Source organism: Seriola aureovittata, chromosome 9 (assembly GCF_021018895.1).
Source record: "Seriola aureovittata isolate HTS-2021-v1 ecotype China chromosome 9, ASM2101889v1, whole genome shotgun sequence".
NCBI classification, from domain to species: domain Eukaryota; kingdom Metazoa; phylum Chordata; class Actinopteri; order Carangiformes; family Carangidae; genus Seriola; species Seriola aureovittata.
The window spans coordinates 13273942-13299080 of record NC_079372.1 but is presented as its reverse complement, the minus strand read 5'-3'; the positions used below and the strand labels follow the sequence as shown (position 1 = coordinate 13299080).

At 37.6% G+C, this 25139-nt stretch overlaps 4 protein-coding genes across 6 annotated transcripts; 1 reads left to right on the top strand and 3 right to left on the bottom strand.

The window, feature by feature from the left end:
• Positions 1–70: 70 nt before the first annotated feature.
• LOC130174657 (cell division control protein 42 homolog) lies at positions 71–5477 on the bottom strand. 2 transcript variants are annotated; one of them, XM_056384712.1, is made up of 6 exons: positions 5358–5477; positions 4684–4824; positions 4496–4568; positions 4303–4412; positions 2542–2739; positions 71–1672 (listed from the first exon to the last, which is right to left on the bottom strand). In XM_056384712.1, exons 2-6 carry the CDS (start codon positions 4786–4788, stop codon positions 1583–1585), a joined length of 576 nt encoding a protein of 191 aa, XP_056240687.1. In that variant the 5' UTR covers positions 4789–4824; positions 5358–5477; the 3' UTR covers positions 71–1582. The 2 variants fall into 2 exon arrangements, with proteins under 2 accessions (XP_056240687.1, XP_056240688.1); XM_056384713.1 differs by lacking the exon at positions 71–1672 and adding an exon at positions 1775–2364.
• A 1538-nt stretch (positions 5478–7015) lies between these two features.
• Positions 7016–9210, bottom strand: LOC130174656 (CMRF35-like molecule 3). 2 transcript variants are annotated; one of them, XM_056384710.1, is made up of 4 exons: positions 9177–9210; positions 8689–9054; positions 8219–8276; positions 7016–8104 (listed from the first exon to the last, which is right to left on the bottom strand). In XM_056384710.1, exons 1-4 carry the CDS (start codon positions 9196–9198, stop codon positions 7960–7962), a joined length of 591 nt encoding a protein of 196 aa, XP_056240685.1. In that variant the 5' UTR covers positions 9199–9210; the 3' UTR covers positions 7016–7959. The 2 variants fall into 2 exon arrangements, with proteins under 2 accessions (XP_056240685.1, XP_056240684.1); XM_056384709.1 differs by having other exon boundaries at positions 8689–9206.
• Positions 9211–11734: 2524 nt separating this feature from the next.
• Positions 11735–15069, top strand: LOC130174655 (acidic mammalian chitinase-like). Its single transcript, XM_056384708.1, has 11 exons — positions 11735–11809; positions 11989–12018; positions 12136–12337; positions 12473–12529; positions 12617–12782; positions 13031–13155; positions 13312–13435; positions 13595–13780; positions 13955–14074; positions 14332–14473; positions 14576–15069. Exons 1-11 carry the CDS (start codon positions 11785–11787, stop codon positions 14866–14868), a joined length of 1470 nt encoding a protein of 489 aa, XP_056240683.1. The 5' UTR covers positions 11735–11784; the 3' UTR covers positions 14869–15069.
• Positions 15070–15164: 95 nt separating this feature from the next.
• Positions 15165–19656, bottom strand: mfsd4ab (major facilitator superfamily domain containing 4Ab). The gene is made up of 10 exons (XM_056384707.1): positions 18468–19656; positions 18131–18329; positions 17635–17871; positions 17364–17526; positions 17106–17221; positions 16798–16971; positions 16170–16317; positions 16009–16079; positions 15749–15869; positions 15165–15646 (listed from the first exon to the last, which is right to left on the bottom strand). The coding sequence occupies exons 1-10, from the start codon at positions 18695–18697 to the stop codon at positions 15552–15554; spliced, it is 1554 nt and encodes a 517-aa protein (XP_056240682.1). The 5' UTR covers positions 18698–19656; the 3' UTR covers positions 15165–15551.
• Between the last annotated feature and the right edge of the window lie 5483 nt (positions 19657–25139).

The window sequence follows — 25139 nt, the reverse complement described above, 5'->3', positions numbered from 1 at the left end:
TCAGTCATCTGTGGAAAATGTATTCAAGTTCATAGACTTTACTTATGTAATCATCACAACAGACAACATGTAGTATTTGAAGTTAGGTTTATTCATAATACTGGTAATACTGGTTTATTGTGATGCTTTATCACAAGCAAGATACAGTACAACTTTGATGCCAAATTGAATAATCGTGGTCCAAGAAATTAATTTTCCTGGTTAATTTAATCTGTGTCATGTAAGCTTTCTTAAAACTCAGTATCAATAATGCACACATTTTATTCAGTCAATAAGTATATTCTCACTATATTTACAAATCAAATTCAAGCCCACCATCTAGGCATGGATAGAGTAAAAGACAAATGCAAATAGTTGTAGTTCAGTCATCTTCACAATCTTCACAGGATCTCAAACTATGTATAGCATTTTATAAGAACTGTCACAATGTGGTGCTATTTGACTTAATGATGCTGCAGAGTAGCAGCATGTTCAGTTTACAAAATAAGAAATTAGCCTGGGGTTATAAACTGAAAAGCTCAGACAAAGTTCTGGTATTGCAACTTTTAAGTGTTAAGGGCATACATCACCTTCTTGTTAACTCATATCTTACAAAAAGGAAATGACAGAGAAATCGTTGTGCTCAAAGTCTGTGCATGTCGTTACTTAAAATGACAGTTACTGTTTGTGATAGATGACTTCCAATGGAATGTTCACACTGTATTTAAAACTCAAGCTCCATGTATTTCCTACTTGCTCGTCAGGCTCTGTGGATCTCTGCTTTGTCAGGTGTCAATTTATCAAGTGTTCTTTAAGCAAACTAGAACTACAATGGAGCATAGCCTAGAAATGTCATATTACGTCAGATAGTTCTTAGATCTTCTAGGAGACTATGTTGACACTGACAGAGTGAAACATAGGGGCTCCTACTAACCCTTTGAAAGTTGTGTCAATTCTTAAAAATGCCTGGAAAACAAAACATCTGAGTTCTATGACTTAAGCTGGATCTGTATTGCTATATACTTCATCAGTGATGGAAGAAAAACGCAGTGTCGACCAAAGGCAGTCTTGTGTGCCAGGGTTGAACATACAGTATAAATGATTAACTTTAAGGAAATTACTTGAAAAGAAAGAAACAGATATGGGTTGCTCTAATACAGAATTTCAGCATCTCACTAACCAATCATTATAAGCTTGTTTGCGTTTTACAGGGCACTCGATACAACAGTTAGATCCACTAAAATACCATTCCATAGTCAGTTCTTTCAGAGTAGCTCTTCTGAAAAATAAACTTAACAGCATGTGGTCAAACTGAAATATTATCTAATGATGTTGCCCACAGTTTGCTGATACACTTTTAAGTATTCAGTGTTGACATCATATAAGACCATTTCAATGGTATCAAATCATCACAAACAGCATCAAATGTTACTCAATCTTAAAATCATGTTCAGCACATTGGCTATGTATTTAGGTTAAGTCAGTCAGAAGGCAAATATTTCATGATATCTCAACTCATGTTGGAATGTGCTTGTGCAGGAAACCTCTTACTGTACTGTTAACCTAGATTTGGGAACTGGTGTGGAGAAGGCTGCGATGAAACTTAGAGCAGAACACATTTACGTCTTTTCTTAGGTTCAGGAGGCTCCAGGGCAGCCAGTATTGCCTCATCAAACACATTCTTTAATCCTTTCTGTGGAAACAAAATATTAATATTCAAAACAGAGCTATGTTCCAAACACAAATTAACATCTTCAGGGAACTAATTGCAAAAGAACGCTGAGTAGAAAGGGAGCAGGGCGATCAAAATTTTCCTTTATTCAAATAACATTATACAAGACTCTCCTTATGATCAAGTTGTCTGAGTAAAGACAAAAGCCCATGGAAAATTTAGATGCTGCAGTAGAAAAAAATGATTACTGTCTAAGACAGAATGTAGCATAAATGCTATGTAGGGTACAACTGATGCTGAAGAGCTCAATATTGAATTTATAACAGAATATCAATAAAAAAACAAAAACAAAACAAAACTCAGTCATGTCCAGTTACACAACCTTGCACACACGGTGCTGACAACAGGGAGGAGAAAGATTGGCACTTTTGTCATATTAGGCAGCATGGACAATTGTGATTAGGCCAACTTGAAAAGAAAGCACACATGAACAGAAGGAATAAAGTTAATGGGCACAAAGTTTTTAAGTTTAAAAGAGCGTTGTGATTATTTTAGTGACAGACAAATCTTTACAATGAGTAAGCAGCAGACGATCAAGAGGCAAAGCAAGATGCACGAAGACATCAGAACAAACAGCATTTTCTCTTTCTCTGAGTTTCAGGGGGCTCTAAAGCGGCTAGGATAGCCTCATCAAATACGTTCTTCAGTCCCCGCTACAGAAAGAGGAAAAGAGGAAAGAAAGACAGGCACACAACACAGAGTTAGATGGAGTTTGTAGCTAAATGCTGTTAGCAAGAGACAAGGCAAAGCATTTCCACCCTTGTTAGGAAACACATTTAAACACATGCTTGTCACACCAGCTTTACGGGTTGTTTAATGGGAGACCTTACCTGTGTTAGGGCTGAGCACTCAACATATTTGACTGCCTTAAGGTCACGAGCCAGCTTTTCTGCTGTCTCCGGGGTGATTGGCTTCTGTTTATTCTTGGCTAACTTCTCCACTGTGGAGGGGTCATCACGCAGGTCGATCTGAGTGCCTACCAACAGGAACGGGGTCTTGGGACAGTGGTGAGTTATTTCAGGAACCCACTGGAGAAAAAAAAAATGGACAAAACACTCATCAACAAAGGACAAATGATGCTACATGTATGCAACTATGCATGATAACGCTATGAAGTCCGAAAAATTACATTGTTGTAGATTGAGGGGAGGGGATATTAGTAGATAAGATGAAAGAGCAGAGATGGGGTTATGGGTTTTTGATAGAGAAAATAAAGAAGGAGAACATTTTACTTAACTAAAACCTTTGTTGACATGGTACTAAACTTGTTCGGTAATGGAACACAATATTATAATACAATTTGTACATACTGTATATATGTGAACATGTCAGTAGCTGTATGTCTGTTCATGTCAGGTATAAATCATTATTTAGTTTCATTTATTTATTTCCCTTTTTCTATGTCATTTGGTCTTAAACAACAACAAATAAATAAACTTTTACAAATTGACTGTATCCACCATGAACAGAACTTCCTATGACTACGTCAGAAACTAAACAGGATACACAGGTTTGACAGAGATTTGCCTTCTGCCTTCTGAAAGCATGCATTGCATGACTGAATCTTATTCCAAAACCTAATACTCATGTTCTGTTCTTCATATTTAAAACAGTATCACAAGGTTTAATTGTTTTCCTTGGTATGTGGATAAAAAATGCTTTCTAGTTTTTATGATGGACACAGCAACGAGAAGAAATAACAAACAGCACAATAAGAGCTGCAGTTAGAGCGTACATCAAACAACACTTTGTCATTCAGTTTTCTGCACATATTCAAACCCATGCAAAAACATGGCCTTGTAGAAACACAAGACAAAAAAAAAAAAGACAATCTGTAAACAGCATTTAACACTGACAACAGTTATGCATTAGATTGAAGCACGACACAGAATTAAAAAAAAACAACCAAAGTTTAAATAATTTATTTCCTTTGTGGTCCTGACCTGCCCCAAATCATGACAGGAAGGACAGCTGTGCCCCTGCCTAATGTTGCAAGTTGTGACATGCAGAATATACTGTACTACAAGTTGTACAAATTTACTAAAATACATTCTAAATACAGTCATCCGTCTCTCCTCTTTCCTGTTCATTGAACAAAAAGTTTTCACACCCATTTTTAAAAACTGTAATGGATAGGGAAGATCACACATCAGCTGGTAAAATGTTTAAAATTTTAGCCCCAAACACTAAAAGAATTTAGATCCAAAAAATACTGAATTTTGACTATGCCTGGTATTCTACCGATGCTGCTCAAACACCTGTAAATAGTCTGTTGCCTGGCCAGTTAGGAATGTATATACATGACTTGCAGCTAGATAGTGAAGCCTGAATATTGTATGTTTAATTAAGTGTCTAGGTGGGCTCCTGAGCTACACTAATGTGTTCTTAGAAGAATGTATAATTTAGTGTTATCTGTGTTACCACTATTATAGCATCATGTCTTTCATGTGTTGTCTGCTGTGGCCTGACTGACTGTGTCTCATGTTATTTGTCATGGGGAATCAAACTAACTGCCCCTCTGGGGATCAGTTAAGTTCTTAGATTTGTAGGTAAGTAACACCACTGTCATTAAATACACATTTTGTACTCACCTTTTCTTTAACATTCTCAAACGAGGAAGGTGAAACAACTGAGAAACAGACTAAGAAGACATCTGTCTGTGGGTAGCTTAGTGGTCGTAACCTGTCATAATCCTCCTGACCTATAGAGAGACCACACAACAAATTAATTTACCTCGTGACAGACTAATAACTCTGAACACTGAACAGAAATAAATAAACATACCTGCTGTATCAAATAAGCCAAGGGTGTAGGGTTCACCCCCGATCATTACAGTTACTGCATAGTTGTCAAACACCTGTGACAAAAGAATGAATGGCATTCAGGAATATTTCTTACTGTGTTGACCATGTTGACTGTTTTGTTGGCTGTCACCATGCATCCAATTGTGAAAATACACCAAACTTACTTACTGTTGGTACATACTCAGAGGGGAATTTGTTGGTGGTGTATGAAATCAATAGGCAGGTTTTTCCTACTGCTCCATCACCCACCACCACACATTTGATAGTCTGCATCTCTGTGCTTTCTGATTCAGCTGGAAGAAACGTTAGCTGCAGGGAGGGGTAATAAATCATTAATATTTTCAAACCATACAAACGTTAGCCCTGAAACAATTTCAGGTTAATTAAGGGTTAATGACAGCTTGGATTAATCTGAGGGGAGAAGCTGTTTCCTATCATTAACTAGTTAAGTGTCACACCCCACCACCAACACTGTCTGGACGCTAACGTTGGCTAATGACAACGTTACTCACTAGCTGACGCTTGGTCAATTTTAATTACCTTACTAACTTTAGTGATAGGATAGAACAATAGGACTATAACACAGTGTGACACTATCCACTTTAACAACCGCGTAACCGTAATGAAGATGAACATTTGTTTGTGTATTGGCTAGCAAGCTAAGCTAACACAGTGCTAGCAATCACTAGACAATGCTAGCTAGTTAGCCAGTTAGCAGCCGGACGCTGGCTTGTAAACGAACGAGTTCCAACTAACAAGATGAAGCCTGAAACAAATGTCATAACTGGTATTTGGTAAGTAACCACACACATAGATGTCGGAAAAATGTTTGAAGTACGTACCAGTGTCCCTCCGTATTTCTGCTCTTTAACGTTAGCTGTCTATTTCGCCGGGCGTTGGCACCAGAGAGCAGCAACTTGGTTCAGTACTTCCACTACCACTGTCAAGCTAGACAGAATAACACCGGATATTACCTTCAAAGTAAAACATCAAAAGCAAAATCTGACGTTATATATTATACAAGATAAGCACCAATGTAGATATAATGAAGTCAAGGTTCAATCTAAAATTATTAATTCAGGGTATTTGTACCCTGTATGTAGTGTTTTTATAGCTCTTATCCATACGAGTCTTCACTTCTTTCCTCCTTATGCTTTTACATTGAAAGCTAAAATCCTCTGGTTATGTTGGCTTTCTTGATACAAGTTGAGGTTGCAGAAGTGGTGACATCACCTTCTCAGTCCCTCATATCCTGCATCTTCTCCTGAATCTGCTCTGCCACACAGTATATCAAGCTATTCTGTATATTATTAATATGGTTTATAGATTTAGATTAGATAGAAAAGGATATGAGAAATTTCACTTTTAATTTAGCTGAATAGGTCTGAGTGACCTGACAAAAAAAACCTTCATTGTACAAATTACATACTTATAAAATATTTACTGGTTCCTAGTTATACTTAGGATATATGTAAGTACATTAGAAGAACATAAAACATTACGTTACATTACTTTATTCGTTTTGTCTCCTTGATTGACAATAAAAACCTTCCATAGTTGTTCATTTGAGGAAGAATATATTTGTTTTCTACGCCAATGTTATGACCAGCTGCAGTTCTGGACTAACAATCCTGTTAGGAGCAAATTTTCATAAATGTAGATCCATTTCTTGACTTGTCCTTATGATTACATGCAGTATGTCCTTTGAATATTAACGCATACAATAAAGTACAAGAGGCATTAATAAATCCCTGAAGTGTAACTGTCACCTGTAAAATTTGAGTAGCTACCCCTCTATTATATTGTATTTTCTCCTCTCTACACGCAATAATGTTTCTTAATAAACTTAAACAGTTATTTGACATTACACAGTAAGAACAAGGTATTTGGGCTGTAATATCAAGTGTCGACTGCTCTCCCTTAAGAACAAGGTTGTTAACACAGTTTTCCACAAATTTCAGTTTTGTTTCTCCAGTAGTATTCATTGTATTTACAAAATACAGGGTACCTTTAAAAATAAGAGTATGATTTATTTATCCTTTGCTCTAAAATAGCCAATTGTTACTCCCTTGTTCCCCATATGTCTTAGTGCCGAAATGAATACATTACAATTTCTTTACACCAGTTTTGTTATCTGGTTGTTGACATAATTCTATAATATGTTTGGACTTTAGCTACAATGCTTTTGGCCTTTTTCACAGAAGATGTTTTGAAATGTCACAGAGGGAAAAGCATAGGTGTAAATTATAAAATCGATAATGATAGCTGAATTCCATTTACTTGCTTCAGTTTCAGGGTCCTGCCATTGTTCTTGTGGCTTACTGGGACACTTGAACAGAACTGAGCCATCGTTGATGTTACAAGTAACACCTGTTCTTCTCCTACTATGACAAGTCAAGGTTGTTTCTAAAGTATGCCCACTCCCAATTACATATACGAGGATGATGAAATATCAAAAACAATCTATAATGCAAACCAATACAGCATCACCACAGACTAAATACTTCACTACCTCTCTGATATGCATAAACTGAACATCACATGCGTCACAGAAATAAGATTAAATGCAGGGTTATTGCATTATATTATACAAGTGTGGATAATAAACTGTTAATACTAGTCTGTATGCTGTTCTCTGACCAGCAGACACAATTATCCAACTTCTTGCAGCAGGGTAATGCAATCTGCTTGGCAAGGATCATAAATCATCACCGCCTCTCTTTGAGAATATAATATATAACATTTTCAGGGGAATTAAAACATAATTTACCTATGATTGTAACTGAAAATCAACAGTTTACATAAATTATCTTGGATAGAAAAACTCCATCTCAGATGTAGATGTGATTTTCTAAGTCAGTCTGTGTGTGTGTGTGTGTGTATGTGCGTGTGTGTGTGTGTCTATTAATGTGAGGAAACTATGCCTCTGTGATCCTTCCTTAAATTACTGAAAAATAGGGGAGTACATCACAACTATTCAATGTCATAGCAACATTTCACAAAAAACAGGCCTTCATTTATGCATGAAGTGATTTTTATTCTGCCTTCTATTTTCAGATCTTTGGAGTACAACACTGACAGATTTAGAAGAACCCCTAGAAACTGGTGGTTAAATGCAAATGAACACCACCTTCATGACCATTCATATAAGATCTGCAGATAAATTAAATAAAGGCCAAGAGCCTCAGTTCTCCAGAGGTACTAATTTTGGATATTCAGAAGTTGAGCCCAAAGTTATCTTAGGCCCTGGACACTGAAATTAATGAGGTTTTAATCAGTTAAATAAAAGGGGAAAAAGTGTCTGAAAGCCAGTTTTTCACTTGGTTTGTTTTTTGGTTTAATTCACACACTGATAGAAAGTCTTCTGGAGGAACGGTTTTGTAACCTTAGTATTAACGCATTTATAATTCACCCATGATTTACACTCATGGTGTTGCCTAACTTTCAGTCATAAATGTTTGAGTTTTGATATTGAAATTGTTGCACACATATTTTCCTGGTACCTTTTATCCTCCACACAGCGATATGTATTGATGCCAGACAACACAACATTAAAATAAAGAGGATCCAACGTAGAGTCGCCCACCATCTAGTTAAAAGAAAAAAAGAGATGACCTGGGATAAGAACCAGTTACTTTTCATGTACATGGCACATTATTGTACATTTACTTTACTCAGTGTTTTATCAGTGTGTCACACTCACCGCATTTCATCATGTTCCAATGAGGAACTGGTTGGTGTAGTGACGGTAGTTGTAACCACTGCAGAAGAAAAAACACTGGGTATGAAATATTAAACACTGACTGATCAAACCTGTCTCAGAGAAATCATATGTATATCAAACAACAACTATATAGCCCTACTACTAATATTTCCCATTATGTGGGGCCAATATGAACTTTTTTCATTCAATATCATGTTGCTCTGCTTACATGAGAACATGAAATACATTTTGGTACATTTCAACTATGCAATTAAACACTACACTCATTTTTGAAAAACTTAATGTAAAAACATAATTTTAAACCAAACAAAATGTTTTTAAGTTAAATTAGTCAAGTATGGAGTCACTTATATGAGCTTTTGTCTTTCTGAGTTATTAAATCAGTACTAACAAAGCAAGAATTGTATTTCATCTGATGAAGTGTTTGAGGTAACCCAGCTGAAGCATACCTGTGTGGGAGACTGAGAGCCTGACACGACTGTAGATGTTCCTTCCAGATGTGGCGACGACACACCAGTAGGAACCTTCATCACTGTCTCTGAGTGAAGTCATAGTTACAGTGAAGACTCCTGCCTCCTTATCATCAGCAATGGAGCTTCTGTTACCGGGTCGGTTCTTGGGTGTTTTCACCACTATGGTACACAGGTCATACACCGGCCCTTTGCACCAGTACTTTGTGTTTTCTCTGAACTGATGCTCATACTGACAAGAGACTGTCACAGATCCTCCGTATGGTGCAGTTATCTTCTCTGGGGCTGACAGCTGAACCGAGTCCACTGTATGCTTTGTTAGCCAGATAAGACACAGAACTGTGACTGCAAAATGCAAAGAAAAAAAACAACCAAACATTTCGCAACATGTTCGTCAATCAAAACCACCAATTCTTTCCATGTTAAATCACCATTACAAACCTATAGAAGTGTTTTCAAAAAATTACCATCAAAGAAGCCAACAAACATCCCCGTGGTCTTCATGATGGGAAAGTAATGTGAAGTAGAAAAATGACACAATTAGACACTTCATGTTCCTCTTCCTCTATGTGGTAAGGTTGTGCAATCAGGTAATAGATAGAATTGCGAGGAAAATCAGTATGCTGTCAGTGTTTATTTGCATAAGCTTATTTTTGTATGGGAACTATTGTGTTTACATCCTATGTTAATGTTTCCCCAGTGCATCTTGTCCCTCTGTGTAAACTACTGCAGTGAGAATTATAAAGTCAGTTTATTTAGATCAACAGCAGGTGGCGCTAAAGTCCAAACTGTCAGAAGGATTTTTTTTTCCTTTCCAGAATATCTACTACAGTGTAGCATAGCCTAATCAGACTTTGTAAAACATTTAGAAAATCCATTTTGCAGGTACAATTTGCTGTGGGACAAACAATATGATCTTTTGCCCATTGCTTTACATCCTTTGCATCTGTATGTAGTAAACCCTCAGTATTTTCTCAGGGCTTCCTTCCTGTGATTTGAATCTTTGCCATTTTGCAACAAAGCACATTTGATGCCAGTATTATTATTAAACATTATGCTTCAATATTTCACATAGTTATCCCATTCACAGCTGTTGTCTTTCTGAGGTGCAGTTCAGTCTAATATACTTGAGTGGTCTTTATATAGGTGTAAATATGTCACAGTTCATATTGTATTGTAGTTGTTTTACGTCATCTTGATCTTTATAGATATTTATTTCTGCTAACAAATTTCTTTATTATAGTATCTATGAGAGGAAATGTTAATTTGATTTTAATAAATGTTTTTTATCTGACCTATAAAACCAAATTACCTGGCCTAAAACTAGTCCTACAGATGCAGATGTAAGTGTAGCAACAGTAAACAGGAGAATCGTGTAGATAACAAACAACAAAGTGAGACATATCACAGCTGAGAAATATGTCTTGATTGTGTCAGACAGCCATGGTGTGAGATTGTATCAGTTTGCATTTAGACTGACATGTCTTTCAACTTCATGCAACATATTTAAAAACATTACTTTTTATTGAAATCTATAAACTTTTCAGGATGATTTTCCACTTTTAATGAATTATCACAATAGTATAAAGAATAGATTTTCTGAGCTCAAGATGGAACTTGAATGACGTTAATGTGGCCTGAGTCAAGGGGTCAGTCCAGAGAGGTAAAAAACAGAACTGTGCTAGTGAAACATGAAATGAAATAGCACAGATGTTGCCACACCCAGCCACCAAAGTCTGTTTTCGAAAACTATGACTTTTTTCAAAAACCTATACATAGGGTAGTTCTGCAAAAGTAGTTGTGCAAAATGTGCACATGTTCGTCTCTTTTTTAATATGAAACTCCTATTATGTTTGCGAGTATTTAAGTTACTGATGAATGAGATCACAGTGTTAGTATTCTTTCATATGATATGTGAGGGATTAGCCTTTGATTTACACCTCGGAGAAGGAATTCTCAAGTAAGCTACTAAATGAACTGTCCTGTGATGATTAAGTGACCTTGGTAAGAATTTAAATTGGATCATCATTAATTCACATTTAACTAAGAAAATCAGGCGGTCAATGAAACATCCCACTCCCAGTACCCTTGACATATGCCCATACATTTTATTTAATTGTTGAGACACACCATGAAAAGCAGAAATAGTTGTTTCATAAAAGTAAATGACATTACTTCTACTGCTAGGCTTTGGCAAGGCCGAATCGTTTTTTCCGCTGACAGCAGCATATCTTTCTTCAAATATTACACAAACTGTTGAAGACAAACAAGGCTGTATGATAATGGAAGCAAAAATGATTAGATAAGTTCTCCATTCACACTGTGAATGGTTTTGATTTTAATGTAAATCCCGACACATGATGTCGTTTAGTGATGTCAAACATATTTTCCATCACGTCTACAGTCTTAATAGTTTTCCAAAGGCAATTTTGTCCAGTGTTTATGTCAGTCGACTGCGAACATTTAATGTCACCACTCAACAGAAAAATTTACTGCATGACATGAAACGCACATTTGATAAGATCTGATTGATCTGATTCATTCTCTTTAGTCAAATCACAAAAGAAAATCTGTATTTCCTCTTGTTTTGCTGCGTCTCCATGGTAAAGATATATACAAAATTTCAACATTTAAAATTTGTTCTTTCTTATCAGCTCTTGGATTAGGATTTTCATTACAATTTGACCAATAAGGCATAACTGGGGAACTACACTGTATCTACTTCCCCAAACAAATATTTGTGACACATTTGACATTGTTGTTTTGGGCAATTTGTGGGGATTTTATTTAAACATGTGTCAGGTCTATTTGCTGCAGTACTCTAAACTGTATTTGCTCTGGATAAATGAGACCTTCACACAAGGAGAAAGTGTGCGTGTGCAGAATATGCCTGAAAGCATGATAAGTAATCACATATTACTCCTTAAGTGAGCATATTTTATAATCTTCTCTGAAACAATCATTTGCAAATAAACACCTATTTTGGCATATGTCCCATTTTTGTTATGTTTGAACATACTGGGTGTGTATAAAAATGAGTGCCCCAGTTAGTTGACCTCCTTGTACAAGGTAGTCATGGGCAAAGTAGTGTTTGTGACGGGTAAGTCTGTGCTGAAATGCTTCTCTCTTTTATATTTCGTAGATGGCTTCCTAAAAATTGCTATTTCTCTGATTTGGATGAACATTACATCACATGAATTTTTAGGTTGCAATTTTAGCATTTTTTTCACCACTTATTTCTTTGGCCCAAGATAACTGTGTATTTTCTTAACTTTACAGCTCTGGCCCTGCTGCTGCACGCACAGCTTGGTAAGTGATTTATGAATATGATATATAGAGCATATATTTATTCTTCTTTTTATGGTTGGAAAATTGCATTGCATGGTGTGTTTGGTCCATAAATAATGAATTTCTTATGTATCAAAGGCTCATCCTTCATACTGTCATGCTACTTCACAAACTGGGCACAGTACAGACCACCTCCAACCATTTATATGCCCAATGACATCGACCCATGCCTGTGTACCCATCTTCTGTATGCCTTCGCCACCATTAAGAATGGCCAACTGGCCACCTATGAGTGGAATGATGTGGAACTCTACAGTCAGTTCAATGGCCTCAAGAACATGTGAGTCAATAAAAAAAATATGTTTTCTCTTGTATAAAAGGAAATAATTCCCATAAACAACAATAAAGTTAGAACAATAAAGCACAAGTGTTTTTAGTTGCCACTAAAGAGTAAAAACTTCTGATTCCTTGGCAGGAATGGTAACCTGAAGACTCTTCTGTCTGTTGGAGGGTGGAACTTTGGCTCTGCAGGGTGAGATAATCTGCAGAAATCTGCACACTTGGCACTCTAAACAATGAGGATCATCCGCTTTAATACATTTCTCTTCCTGCACTATAGTTTCTCACAAATGGTGTCAAGTCCTGCCAACCGTCAGACCTTCATCAAGTCAGTAATTTCATTCCTGAGGAAGTATGAGTTTGATGGGCTTGACATTGACTGGGAGTATCCAGCCAACAGAGGAAGCCCCCCTGAGGATAAGCAGTACTACGCTGTTTTCCTGGAGGTTTGTTTGCCACGTCTTGTTTTCTGTTTAGATTCCACTTATTCACTATTTTTTCTCTCTTAACTAATAAAACTGTTGAAGCTTGTCTCAATTTTTTTCGGCCAGGCTAAATGTTTCCACAGAGCCTTGATGAATAAAAGATACACAAAAGCAAAACAATTCACAATCTGACCATGTTACAAATCATGGATTATGAGTCCTGGAGTTCAGTTAACACTAAATATTTTATATGTGTTGGCATTCAACAGGAGATGAGAGCTGCCTTTGAGAATGAGGCCAAGCAGAGCAACAGGGCTCGTCTTCTGATGTCTGCTGCTGTGTCGGCTGGAAAGGACACCATTGATTCTGCTTATCAGATTCCCAAGCTTGGACAGTAAGCATTTTAAGCAATATTTGTGGTGTTTCCAATCTTAGACACAGCAGCATAATGGGTCCCTGTTAAATACAACTCTATACTCTAAAATTATTTATTTAAAGTTTGTTAAAGTTGGTGTGGTAACCTCTCGCCATGTTTGTTTTCCACATCCAGGGCCCTGGATATGATCAATGTCATGTCCTATGATTTCCATGGCTCTTGGGACCCTATTACTGGTGAATGTAGCCCCCTGTTTAGAGGCCCTGAGGACCATGGTGGCTTCATCTATTTCAATGTGGTGAGTACTTGAACATCCTCATGGAAATTGTATTAATTTGCCAAAATTGGATGTGTGGAAAGAATATACCTGTCAGTAAATCCACATCTGCAACTTTTATCTGCAACTACATAATCTATAGTTCCAAAGCTATGTATATTAACAATTCCTTCGTTCCAGGACTATTCCATGAACTACTGGAAGAGCCAGGGAGCCCCAGCTGAGAAGCTGATTGTTGGTTTCCCCACATATGGTAACACATTCACTCTAAGGAACCCTGCTAACCATGGTGTTGGAGCACTTGTTTCTGGTGCTGGAACTCCAGGAAAGTACACACAAGAGGCTGGAGAACTGGCTTACTTTGAGGTATGCTTTCTTGCTACTGTAAAAAAAAAAAAAAGAAAAAGCTTGAATGTTAATGGTGGCTAATTGTTACTCATATCCTTCTGGGTTGGTTTATCATATTATCACAGACTCCAGATGAAGACGTGAATGAGTTCCGATTCTGTCGTACTGACACATTGCTTTGTGAAATTGCAGATCTGTGGCTTTTTGAAAGATGGAGCAACTCAGGTTTGGAACCAGGCCCAGGATGTGCCATATGCCTACAAGGGGAACCAGTGGGTGGGCTATGACAACATCAAGAGCTTTCAGATCAAGGTAGCAGACACACACAGAATACTTGTTTTATCATTTCTCAGGCCAATCTGTTTGGATGTGATGAATTACCTATGGGCTAAAAATGCTTCCCAATCCCCATAACCTGTCAAAACCTATATTAATTATTATAAAATGATGCCCCCTTCTCTGTATGTGGAGCCTTGCTGCAGTTATCAGCAAACACTGTGTCATGGCCTTGTGATAAGGTTATGTCGATTAAAAAGCTGTCTACAACACCCCCTCCTGGCTGTCTGTAGGTTGACTGGCTGAAGAAGAGTGACTTCGGAGGTGCCATGGTGTGGACAATTGATATGGATGACTACTTGGGCACTTTCTGTAACCAGGGAAAATACCCACTGATTAATGTTCTCAAAAAGGGCCTTAATCTGGAACAAGCATGTAAGACCTTTAATACCCTTATTGTTGACAATCAAGGTGAAATCCATTCGGTTTTTACCAAAAAATCCTTTCATTAAAGAATTAATTTGTGGTGTTTTTCAGCTTGCGCCCCTCCTGCCACACGACTTCCTCCAATTGCCGGAGTGAGCACGACTCCTGGAGACAGCTCTGGAGGAAGCTCCGGCGGGGGCTCCAGTGGCGGCAGCTCTTCCGGTGGGGGCTCCGGCACCAGCGGCATGGACAGTGGGTTCTGTGCTGGAAAGGCCAACGGCATGTATGCTGACCCAACAAACAAGAACCAGTTCTACAACTGCAGCGGGGGAAAAACCTACTTTGAGAACTGTGCTGCTGGTCTGGTCTTTGACAGCTCTTGTTCTTGTTGCAACTGGTCCTAAAGCTGAAGTTATAGATTGACTGGTTAACTGCTCAAAGGCGGGTTGAGTCTGTTTTACATTTGTTCTTAGTTCTCAGAGCCTAACTACTTTGAGTACAAAGAACATCCCTTCACATGTTGGGTGTTAAACAATGTAAACCCCGATGCTGTCGCTTTGAATAGTTCCTTTTAAAAGCAAAGACAAATAAACATTTGAATTGTGTCGTATGTATCCAGTCTTTTCTTTGTTATCAGTTACAAAATGAGGTGTCAGGATTTTGTTCATGAATGAAAAAAAACTACACTATGTTGACTGTCTCAGTATAACCGTTTTAATAGACATATTATACAGTATGTATATTTCCCTTTACATACGCCAAAATACATATAAACAATATGAAAACAAAAGGTGTAGTTTCTGTGGCAAACTGCTGATATAATCATTATCCTTGTATTGTAAATTTCAAACCCTAATGTAATATAAAACAGAACACAATTTGATGAACACTGTCTGCGATTCACAAAATAGAAAAACAATCTAAGAGTTTGAACCCTAACCTCTAAGAGTAGCACACTATCTACATTGCATCTACCAAGTCATTTCACAGCGCTCATTTTGGTAGGCTTTTGGTAAATCACAAGTCTTTGATGACAAATCGTCTCACACAGTAACAAGTAAAGGATAAAACACAGCTGGTGGTCCCCTCAGCTGCTCTCTTTCTCCTCTTTCTGTTCTGTTTTGGCAGATCCATTCTGCTCTGCCACTGGTTCCTCCACCATGGCAGACTTTTTCGATGTTCCTGTTGGGTTGCATGGGGAGGTGGAGTTGGGGATGATTAGTGTTAAATGAATGAAAACAAACCTTCAGCAGCAGTGTTTGAAGGTTCTGGTTGATACTGTACCCGTGAGGTAATTTCTGTGCATTCGATGGAACAGCAGGAGACCAATGAAGAGGATAAATCCAATGCAGGCGATTATCATTCCGCACAGCAGGAAGCTGTAGCTGCCTTCAGTCTGGATAATCTAGGGATGAGACGGCAACATTAAACTACTGAACATGAATCTAAATCTCCACTGGTCTTGTTTCTGCAATTATGAGCCTATTTCACTTCTTTGACACACACCCTATTTCGATAATAATGAAGTTACTCATCAGACTTACTGAGCCAACCAGAACCTGCATTACCATCTCTCCCATCCCCGCACTTGTCACCAGGACTGAGGTTGCACATCCTGCAAAAGGAAATGGATGGTTTATTTCCTCTCCTTGCTTCACTTCTATTTGTCTATTATTATTATTGTACTATAAACACTTCATTATACCCTGGTAATCAAGGATGTCTTCAGTGTAAGCAAGCATACAGGGGAAGATGCTGCTGAGGAACAGCCCACATAAACAGGTACCAACGTACAAAAAGATGCTGCTGGTGTAGAAAATAAGCAGCATCAACACGGTAACAATAGCACCTGCCTGTAAAAAAATAAAGAGAAGACAGTATGATTAATTTAGTGCTGATATCAATTTTTTGGCCTTGAAGTTTCATCGTGTATGTCTCATCTATAATGAGACCGGGTGACTGGATGTTCGCTTTTAGATCCCCCACGCTCTGGAACTCTCTTCTGACTCAAATCAGACACTGCAACTCTTTAACCGCCCTTAAATCTCTTCTTAAAATGCATTTCTTTGTCTTATCCTTTGGTAATGTCTGATACGTGTTTTATTTATATTGTTTTATTTCTAATTACTGTTTTTACATATTTTTTTGCCTCTTTTCACTTACTGTCAGATCTTTTCGCATAATGTTGATTTGAGATTTTTTTATTTATACTGTTCTACTCCTTTTATTTTGCTCAGGTATTTAGAATTTTTATTTGGTTTTACTTTTTTCTTGTAAAGCACTTAGTAACTTTGTTAAGAAAAGTGTGTATAAATAAAGTTTATAGGCTTTACCAGGTTGAACATGAGCAGTCTCACAGGCTGGAAACGATATGAGAGCGGTATGGACACCAGACGTCCAGCGGTGATCGCTGCCCAGAAGATACTGGCCAGGTAACCTGCTGTCTTATGAGGCAGTGACATTGGTGGTGTCACAGCATAGGTGTACACAAAGCCGGCATATGCACCCTGAAAAAGAAAAAGCGTGTCCTTTAATGTGATCTACTGTCTGTGAAGCAGATTTTGTACACATTCATAAAATTTTATGCGGAACATAATTTGCAAAGTGCACATCATATTATTTATCTGTACTCCTCACTCACCACAATACCATCGGTCATGAAGAGCACCATCCCGCCGAGGATATGAATCATAAAGAAGGATACTGGCAGGCCGCGCAGGTTATCATTCTGACAGCAGCTGAAGATATCCCCGTGACCTGTAACAGAGCGAAAAGTCACAAATAACAGATTGTGCACATAGCATGGCATTTATTGTTTTTTTTTCATCTTAACTGACTGAAATTTAAAGAAAGTATGCATTATTCATTTTGAAATATAGTATAAAAATCACTTCTTTACCTCCAGCTTCATGTTCCTTCGGTTCCACGTCTGGGTCCTCAGCCCCCTGCTGGTTCTCCATTGCTAATTCATCTTTGTCCAGAAGACGAGGAGTGCCGCTGGGGCAGCATGGGATCAGCTGTTCCCGATACATCAGGAACAGGACTGCAATGGGTACAGGCAGCTGAGGATGCACAAAGAAATATTCTGTTTTTACACTTTTGTCATTTCAACTAAAAAACAGATTTAGACTTAAAAACATGGTTCTAAATCTGTTTGTTCAGTGTCGTACATTAATAAGTGCCATGATCCAGAAAGCATAGTGCACAATGGACTCCTCTTCCCCTCCTCCTCCCTCGCTATGAGTTATGTTGTGCTCTGCAATTGGACTGTTTCTCAGCATGTTCCTGAAATGATGCATCATCTCAGTCCCATTCCCCGTGTGATTCCCACAGCCCGTCTCTGAGAGGAAGGGATCTGCAATCAGTGGGCTCACCAGGGCTCCAAACCCAATGAAGAAATGAAGAGCCTGCAAAATGTAGACAAAGACAAAGACCAGAGACATGACTTACTGTTGCTTTTCAAAAATGCAGTATATCCTAACTTGACAATATACTCCTAAAGATCATGTGCACAAAATAATAGTTAATTTGTCTTCGCATATTTGTGGGAAGACAAAAACTATAGATTTTATTTTGCTTGAACCTGCTATTAATTATTAATTGAATGCAAAAGCTGTCATGTCAGTATCTCTATAGATATGGTGTTGGTACTGCAGGCTTTTTTACCTGTAAAAAAACAGCAGAGTCCTTCTGATAGATGGTCACCAGTTGGATGTTAGCAATGGTGTCAATGACACCCATCGCCAAACCGGACACAGCCATGGCGATGGCCAGCAGGAGAACATTATTGCACAGAGGGATGATGGCAAATATTACAGAGATGACGAGAGCAGAGACAAATAAAGCAGCAAGAGCACTGAACAACCTTTAAGAGAGAAAAGAAACAAATACCAGTAATAATGACAGACAATCATTTTGAGAGTTTTATTATAGTATGCACACCAAACAACTGCACAGGAAAGTCTGGGAGATAATATTCCAGTTGTGAGTTCATGATACTTACGTCCGCTTGAAAACACCACCAACAGAGCTGCCAATCAACAAGCAGAACTGCTGGGCAAAGAATACCCAGGTAATCTGACTGAGTGTTGAGTTAGTTTGACATTGCAAGTCCAAAATTGTAGGTCCAAGGAAAGCGATGCAGAGTCCAAAGCTGAAGAAAACACTCCAGTAGGTCAATGTGTGATGAGCATTCCTTTTGAACAGAGTTACAATCCGCTCATCCATAAACATCTTGGCCACAATAAATATAGATGTAGCTCAGTGACACAGACTGCCAATAATTTTTTTTTTTTTTTACTTTAACAATCTAAAAATGTCACAGCAGCACTTGAAGTTTTGTGGATGCTTGTTGCAGTATAATGAGCTCCGCAATCTCTTTTTAAAGCTTTTAGCTCCCTCCTCTTTGTGTTGCTTAACTGAAAAGGATGTCCTCTTGAGTTAATGGGTGAAGTGGAGGACCTTCCAACAATAATATGCCTATTTGAATTGCGTCAATGATTGTCAATGAAAAAAAAAAAGAGTTTGTGTTGAAATGCTACCAGAAGGTGTTTATTTATATGTCATGGCACTTCCAACCCTATGAATGGAAAATGTATCATTCAGGAAGAGATGACGCATAGGGTGTAACAAGACAGATTGTCTTTTCTTTCATACCTGGAGAACCCTATGGCACTTATTACAAAAAAAAGCTTGTATGCTACAAATTACATAATGTGCTATAAAAATGTAAATGAAAATATAAATACAAAGCCGTGACTACAACTGAAACAATGTTGTAGAACCATCAATCCCTCTTTATTCTCATACATTCGCCCAGCTCTGTGAATATTACTTTATTTTTTCTTGCCAGCAAGAAATCTAATGTTGTCATTCCTTGCATAGGATTTTGTACAGTAACTCATTATTGAATAAGTCCAGTATCCAGTATGTGTCCACAATGTTTGAACTTGTTTATTCTTTCTTTTTAGCCACTCTAGCAAAGTGGCTCTATTGATGGCAGTATTGGTCTCTGTCATTCTACCACTTTGGTCCAGACTGAAATATCTCAACAACTATTTGATGCCATGATATTATGTTCAAAAATTCACGGTCCCAGAAGATGGATGATTTTGGTTATTCTCTAACTCTTCATTTAATAATGACCAACAGGTCCAAGTTTTCAGTTATCCTGTGAAATACATCCACTTTTACCAGATGGATTTTGTTCATACATTCATGGTTCCCAGAGGATGGATTTCACCATGAGGTTGACATTGACACAACATTATACCTGCTTAATATCAGCATGTTAGCATTGTTATATGTGTGATATGACACTTCAATGATTAGCTTGACCCCATTTCAGAATGGATGTCAACCTGCCAATAAACCAGCAGAAGCTGTGCATCTCAAAGCCACTGAATTATTTAGATATGTGGGAGGCTTACATGTAACTGTTAATTGGGTTTAGAAATGTGTATTCTATAATGAATAATGATGAGTAGTATGCTGTATTACCAGGATCTCAATGGTATGAATAAAAGAAAGGTCTTAATACCTAATCCCCTTAATGATTGCAGAGGAGAAGCAAAGCTTTACTGGTTGTGGCCAAATATGGGCTTCCGGCAAATCCTGACACAGGCTTATTATTACAAATTTTGTGAACATGCATTATATGTTACTACATGTGTGATTTTATGCTCTCAGTAGTCAATGAATTATCTTTAACGAAAGAAGGTTTGCTTGGCTCTTGCTGTTGCAGTGGACAAATCTTACTTTACTTGATATTTCTTTTCCCCCACAATACAGAAATGTAATCCAGATCTATAAAAATATTGCAATGATCCTTTGCCATGATTCAATACCTGCACTGATTTCAGCATGCATGCATGCATGACTCACACAGCCTACAGAGAAAAGCTGTGTAACTGATTTGCCAACATCACCTACAAGGTGGAGATGCTGGTCAGGTACTAAACCCTGAGAAATGTGTGTTTATACAAAAGGCATTCATTAACATCCACTTCCTCTTGTGGAGATATAGCAACACAAGATGACTTCTTCAGGTAATTGTCAACTAACGCAATCTTAGAGGTGTGTAAGAGGATGTTAAAAATCAACAGCAACTTCTGGTTACTGAAGTAGGACATCTGTTTTTGAATGAACTTCTTTACACAGGTTAGATTAGGAAGAGGAATTGGGAATTCACAAAATTACACCTATGCCGTCTTTCTCAATGAAAAATCCATCATCTATGAATAAGCAAATATTGTTCATTTTGAAAGTTTAAGTGCTGGACACAGGAAAAGTCAATTCTCAGTGTATCTTTGCTGGAAGCTGCAAGTTTCTATATCACCCGTGCTGGAAGAGGAACAGCAATATCAAAGTGAGAAATACTCTGTTACATGTAAAGTCCTGCATTTGAAATACTTATATCAAAGTTTGTCGGATATTAACATTTAAATATACATAACATACCAAAAGTGAAAGTGCAGAATCATCATATTTCAAATAACATCATATTTTGTTTGAGTATAAGTATTGAACCATTATGTGTAAAAATCATTGTAATGTTGCAGCAGGTACTACTGGGGAGCTCCATCTATTCATTTGTTGATTACATTTAGTATTTATAATATCAATCTAAAAGATAGCTAGTAACTAAAGTTGTCAAATAAATGTAGCAGAGTAAAAAAATGGAATATTTGCCTCAAATGTAGTGAAGTAGAAGCATAAAGCAGTATAAAATCAAAATCCTCAAGTAAAGTACAACTAGAAATGTGTATCTAAGTACAGTACTTGAGTAGATATCTGTCATTTCTTTCCACCACTGCATATCAAACTTGTGTAAATTGTATATTGTACCACAATTGGCCTCCAAACTAGTTGTGTATCAATGTCACAGAATTATGCACAAAATATCCACCTAATGTCAAACTCTACATCGTTCTACAAAGTGAATCCAGGTTGAACATCCAAGAGAAGTAACAAAGTAACGAAATACATTGCAGTGTAGAGGGGGACTACAAGTTGTGAGCTATTTTCTCCACTAGATGGTGTTAAAGTATTGCGTCATTCACAATTCAAAGCAAAATCAATAAGGTTTGCCGCTATATATATTTTTATATAAACATAATTAATCAGCGTTTTACACAAAACAATGAAAGGAACAAAGTAATTATAATACACAACTATCACTGTTATTGAATATGTTACTTCTTGTTGCTTTCTCTCTCTCTCCACACACACACACACACACACACACACACACACACACACACACACACACACCACACACACACACACACACACACACACACACACACAGAAACACGCTCGGAGCACAGTATCTCTTTTGCAGTCTGACACATGGTTTGCTGATGGCAGCCACATAAAGAGACAAGACATCAGTAACAGGGTTTAAAGTGGACAAAAGCTGTGTTGCCTTGCTCCTCTCCATCTCATCTCCATAGGCTGACATTTAGCCAACTCTCAATCAGAAGCCTGAGACAGTGCCAGGACAATGTGACAGGAATCATAATCTGATTGCTCTATTTTTCCTCACTGCTCTTTCCCCACCCCTGCTGTTTGCTTTATCTATATATTGCGTTTCTTTAGGGTCCAGCTAGCTCGCAGAGCAAAGCACATGTTGCCAGGTATGATAAAAGTGGAGTAAAAGCCTTGAATTACATGCAGAGATACATTTCTTCTTAAGTCTTGTGTGTATATTTAATCATATGTGAGACAAACATTTGAATGTCTTTGAGAAGGATGAAGGCACAATATGTTTGTGAATTATTACCTGTCAACTCAGGCAGTTATACACGATTCAGTACATTCAGTACAAGTGAGGAGATTGGCTAAAGTAGACAATACACAGCTTGAAGCAATAATAAATGTAGCCTATCCGCACCTATCCACATTTCTCCAGTCAGTCCCCGTAGCCCTGGATGGAAATGCCCTGCAGTGCCCCCCCCCCCCCCCAACACATCTCCTCAGGCTCAAAATAGAGCAGGGATATGTGGTATGCAAACAGACAAGTCTGCAGGGTGAAACAGTGCTAATTCTACAGAGCTCTGTGCTTTCAAACTAGCTGTTGGTGAAGTAGTTAAGATATAAAGCACTTATTAAACTAAGTGCATGAGTAGATCAAAAATGGGTACAATTATTCAGAGAAATTTGAAGAGTCACTTTCATGTGAAATCATTTCTTTGAAACTGATTATAGGGAGCTTTCTCTAGGCAAACTCTTTCTACTTTAGAGATAAGAAGAAAGCAGTCCAAAGATGCTAAAACAGAGATGAAAGTGATCTCATTTTAGCACTACCTAACATCTCGACCTCTTTTTTTGAGATACACTAAAGTTACATTATTTCACAGGATAGCACGTACCTGTCTAGAAGGTATGTCAGCCTACTAATTTGTTTTGCCATTTCTTTTTTCCACTGAAGGAATCACTATGCTTCTGTACTGCACACAAGTCATATGGAGGTAGTCAGTGGATTGTGGAAGGAGTTAAAGTCACTGTTGACTTATTCAATATTCAACTAACACATAACCATAAAAAAGTTAAATCATGTTTTAGTAACAAGCACGTATCGTCTTTCAAGAGCAGAAATTGTAAGGGATATGAATGAATTGCATTCACCTTGTCAATTAACATTTAGCAGATACTGTACATCCAGTATCATTATTTTGCAACCTGGCAAACACATTCAATCTCAACGCTCTTTAATTATGTTGATTAAAAATATTTTCTTCTGAATAACTTCTACATGCCAGGGAAAGCAGAAAAAAATGGCTGATCTTGCAGGAGAGAACTTTTAATCATCCCCAGAGTTATTATGGGAATGCTGTTCTTTCATTGTAATGTTTCCACATTAAGTCTTTCAGAATATAATGAGTTTTGTAGTGTATTGGACTGGGGACAAAGCCTTTTTCTCCAACAGTCCAGCCTTTAATATTATGTGAATACAAGTTTAAGTTCAGTGAAGCGTTGATGCTTATCCAAAGACTTCAGTCAGGAATTCCCACCTAGGATTCTTAAAAGCGCAGCAGCCGATCACATCTGGAGCCCTCTGAAGATAATGGCTTCTGTCAGCCAGTCCCCACTTTGTACTCCAGATGAATGGAGCAATGCTGCATCGTTTGATCCTTGTTAAACTGGCTAACTATACTCCAATGCTCAGTGATGGACTGATCAGACTTACTATGAATTGTATATTAGCGGCCAGTTGTTGCTGTTTCTACATTTTGTCTTGCATAATCTCTTGTCTATATGACTGTCTAGCATCATATTAAACTTCAAGAAAATATACAGAAACTGACACAAATAACTGATAATAACACATAGAACATATTTTCTAAAGGCTCAGCATTTCACACCAAACTTTACTCAGACATCACGTTCAGGTTTTTGGTTTAAAAACTGGTCTAATTTGTTCTTTTGATGCTGTGAAGCTGACATTAATTCCTCTCAGTTGGATTTTAGTGTGTAGGGTGGGCTCTGCTCTAAAATGTTGTAAAATCCTGGACTATATTACTCATCAAATGCCACTCAAGACCAGCTCACAGGTGTTACAGAACGGCTACAACTGACATGATTTTCAGTTTTGCTCATCACAATTCCCAAAAGTTAATTTACTCATATTGCTTTCATTGTCTGAACAACAGTAAAATAAAGATATTTAGCATAATATCATAGAATTTTGACAATGACAATTTTTGTCACTTCAGCTCAATAAAAACAATTCAAATGATTAATCAATTGCCATCAAAAGAGCTGCCAATTACTTATGTTAATCGACTAATTGTTGCAGCTCTAGTTGCTGACTGACCTCTATCATAAACCACCCTTAGATCACTTTTTGTGAAAATACAATAGGAACATCTTAAATGTCTTTGTCAGTTTTCAGTTTAGTTTCTTCATTGATGTTATCAGGAAAGAAAAGAGGATACACATCCTCTCTATTCTCAAATCCTCACAGAGATGAATCATTTTTTTTCCTTGACACCTCCAGAAAGAGAAAGTGGAGTTCAGGTGCAACAAACTCTGCAGAGTGGAATCTGCTAAAACACCCTTGAACCCAAAGAAATTGTCTGTAAACGGCTGTAAATGTAGAGCATATCTACACCCTCTTTTTTAAGGTTTTATCCGAGGTGCTCGAAATGTATTTTCACTGATGTTCTTCTTATATTACTGCACATTTCATATGTTTTAGGGTGAAAAACACAGCCACAGCCTTTTGCAATTGATATCATCTTCTTATCATCTACCTCATCTAAAGAATCTAATGTGTGTGATTGTATGTGGAGGTTACCACGGCAGCATGGCTTCTCCTTGCTTGTGATTTTGCTGTGATTCTAGGAGTCATTGTAATCTATTGAAAACATCTGAATAAAGAGTAAAATTAAAAGTAGCATAACAAAGGATTAGTTTCATAGTGAAGTATGGTTTTCCTGAAATGGATGTGACAGAGTGTTCTAGAGTATAGAAGGCTTACAGCGGGCCAACACAGGAATATAAATCAAGCATTGTGCCCATTTTCATGGATGAAATGCTTTGTCAGTACATCAGCAGAGATAATAATTTGAATGCTGTGATAGAGTGTACGACCTCAGTGGATTTAATGAAAGGCAAGTGATGAATTTGAAACCCCACAAAAGATAACACATATCTGTATTGAGGACTGAAC

Coding starts and splice junctions, on each gene's coding strand:
- LOC130174657 (XM_056384712.1), bottom strand. CDS start 4,788: ATGCAGACTATCAAATGTGTGGTGGTGGGTGATGGAGCAGTAGGAAAA. Junction 4,569..4,683: donor CCTCTGAGTATGTACCAACA/GTAAGTAAGTTT, acceptor CTTTTGTCACAG/GTGTTTGACAACTATGCAGT. Junction 2,740..4,302: donor TTGAGAATGTTAAAGAAAAG/GTGAGTACAAAA, acceptor TTTTTTCTCCAG/TGGGTTCCTGAAATAACTCA.
- LOC130174656 (XM_056384709.1), bottom strand. CDS start 9,088: ATGTTTGGTTGTTTTTTTTCTTTGCATTTTGCAGTCACAGTTCTGTGT. Junction 8,277..8,688: donor GCTCTCAGTCTCCCACACAG/GTATGCTTCAGC, acceptor TTTCTTCTGCAG/TGGTTACAACTACCGTCACT. Junction 8,105..8,218: donor TTGGAACATGATGAAATGCG/GTGAGTGTGACA, acceptor TCTTTTAACTAG/ATGGTGGGCGACTCTACGTT.
- LOC130174655 (XM_056384708.1), top strand. CDS start 11,785: ATGGGCAAAGTAGTGTTTGTGACGG. Junction 12,530..12,616: donor TGGAACTTTGGCTCTGCAGG/GTGAGATAATCT, acceptor CCTGCACTATAG/TTTCTCACAAATGGTGTCAA. Junction 14,075..14,331: donor TCAAGAGCTTTCAGATCAAG/GTAGCAGACACA, acceptor GGCTGTCTGTAG/GTTGACTGGCTGAAGAAGAG.
- mfsd4ab (XM_056384707.1), bottom strand. CDS start 18,697: ATGTTTATGGATGAGCGGATTGTAACTCTGTTCAAAAGGAATGCTCAT. Junction 17,527..17,634: donor GGATCATGGCACTTATTAAT/GTACGACACTGA, acceptor GTGCATCCTCAG/CTGCCTGTACCCATTGCAGT. Junction 16,080..16,169: donor AGACATCCTTGATTACCAGG/GTATAATGAAGT, acceptor TTCCTTTTGCAG/GATGTGCAACCTCAGTCCTG.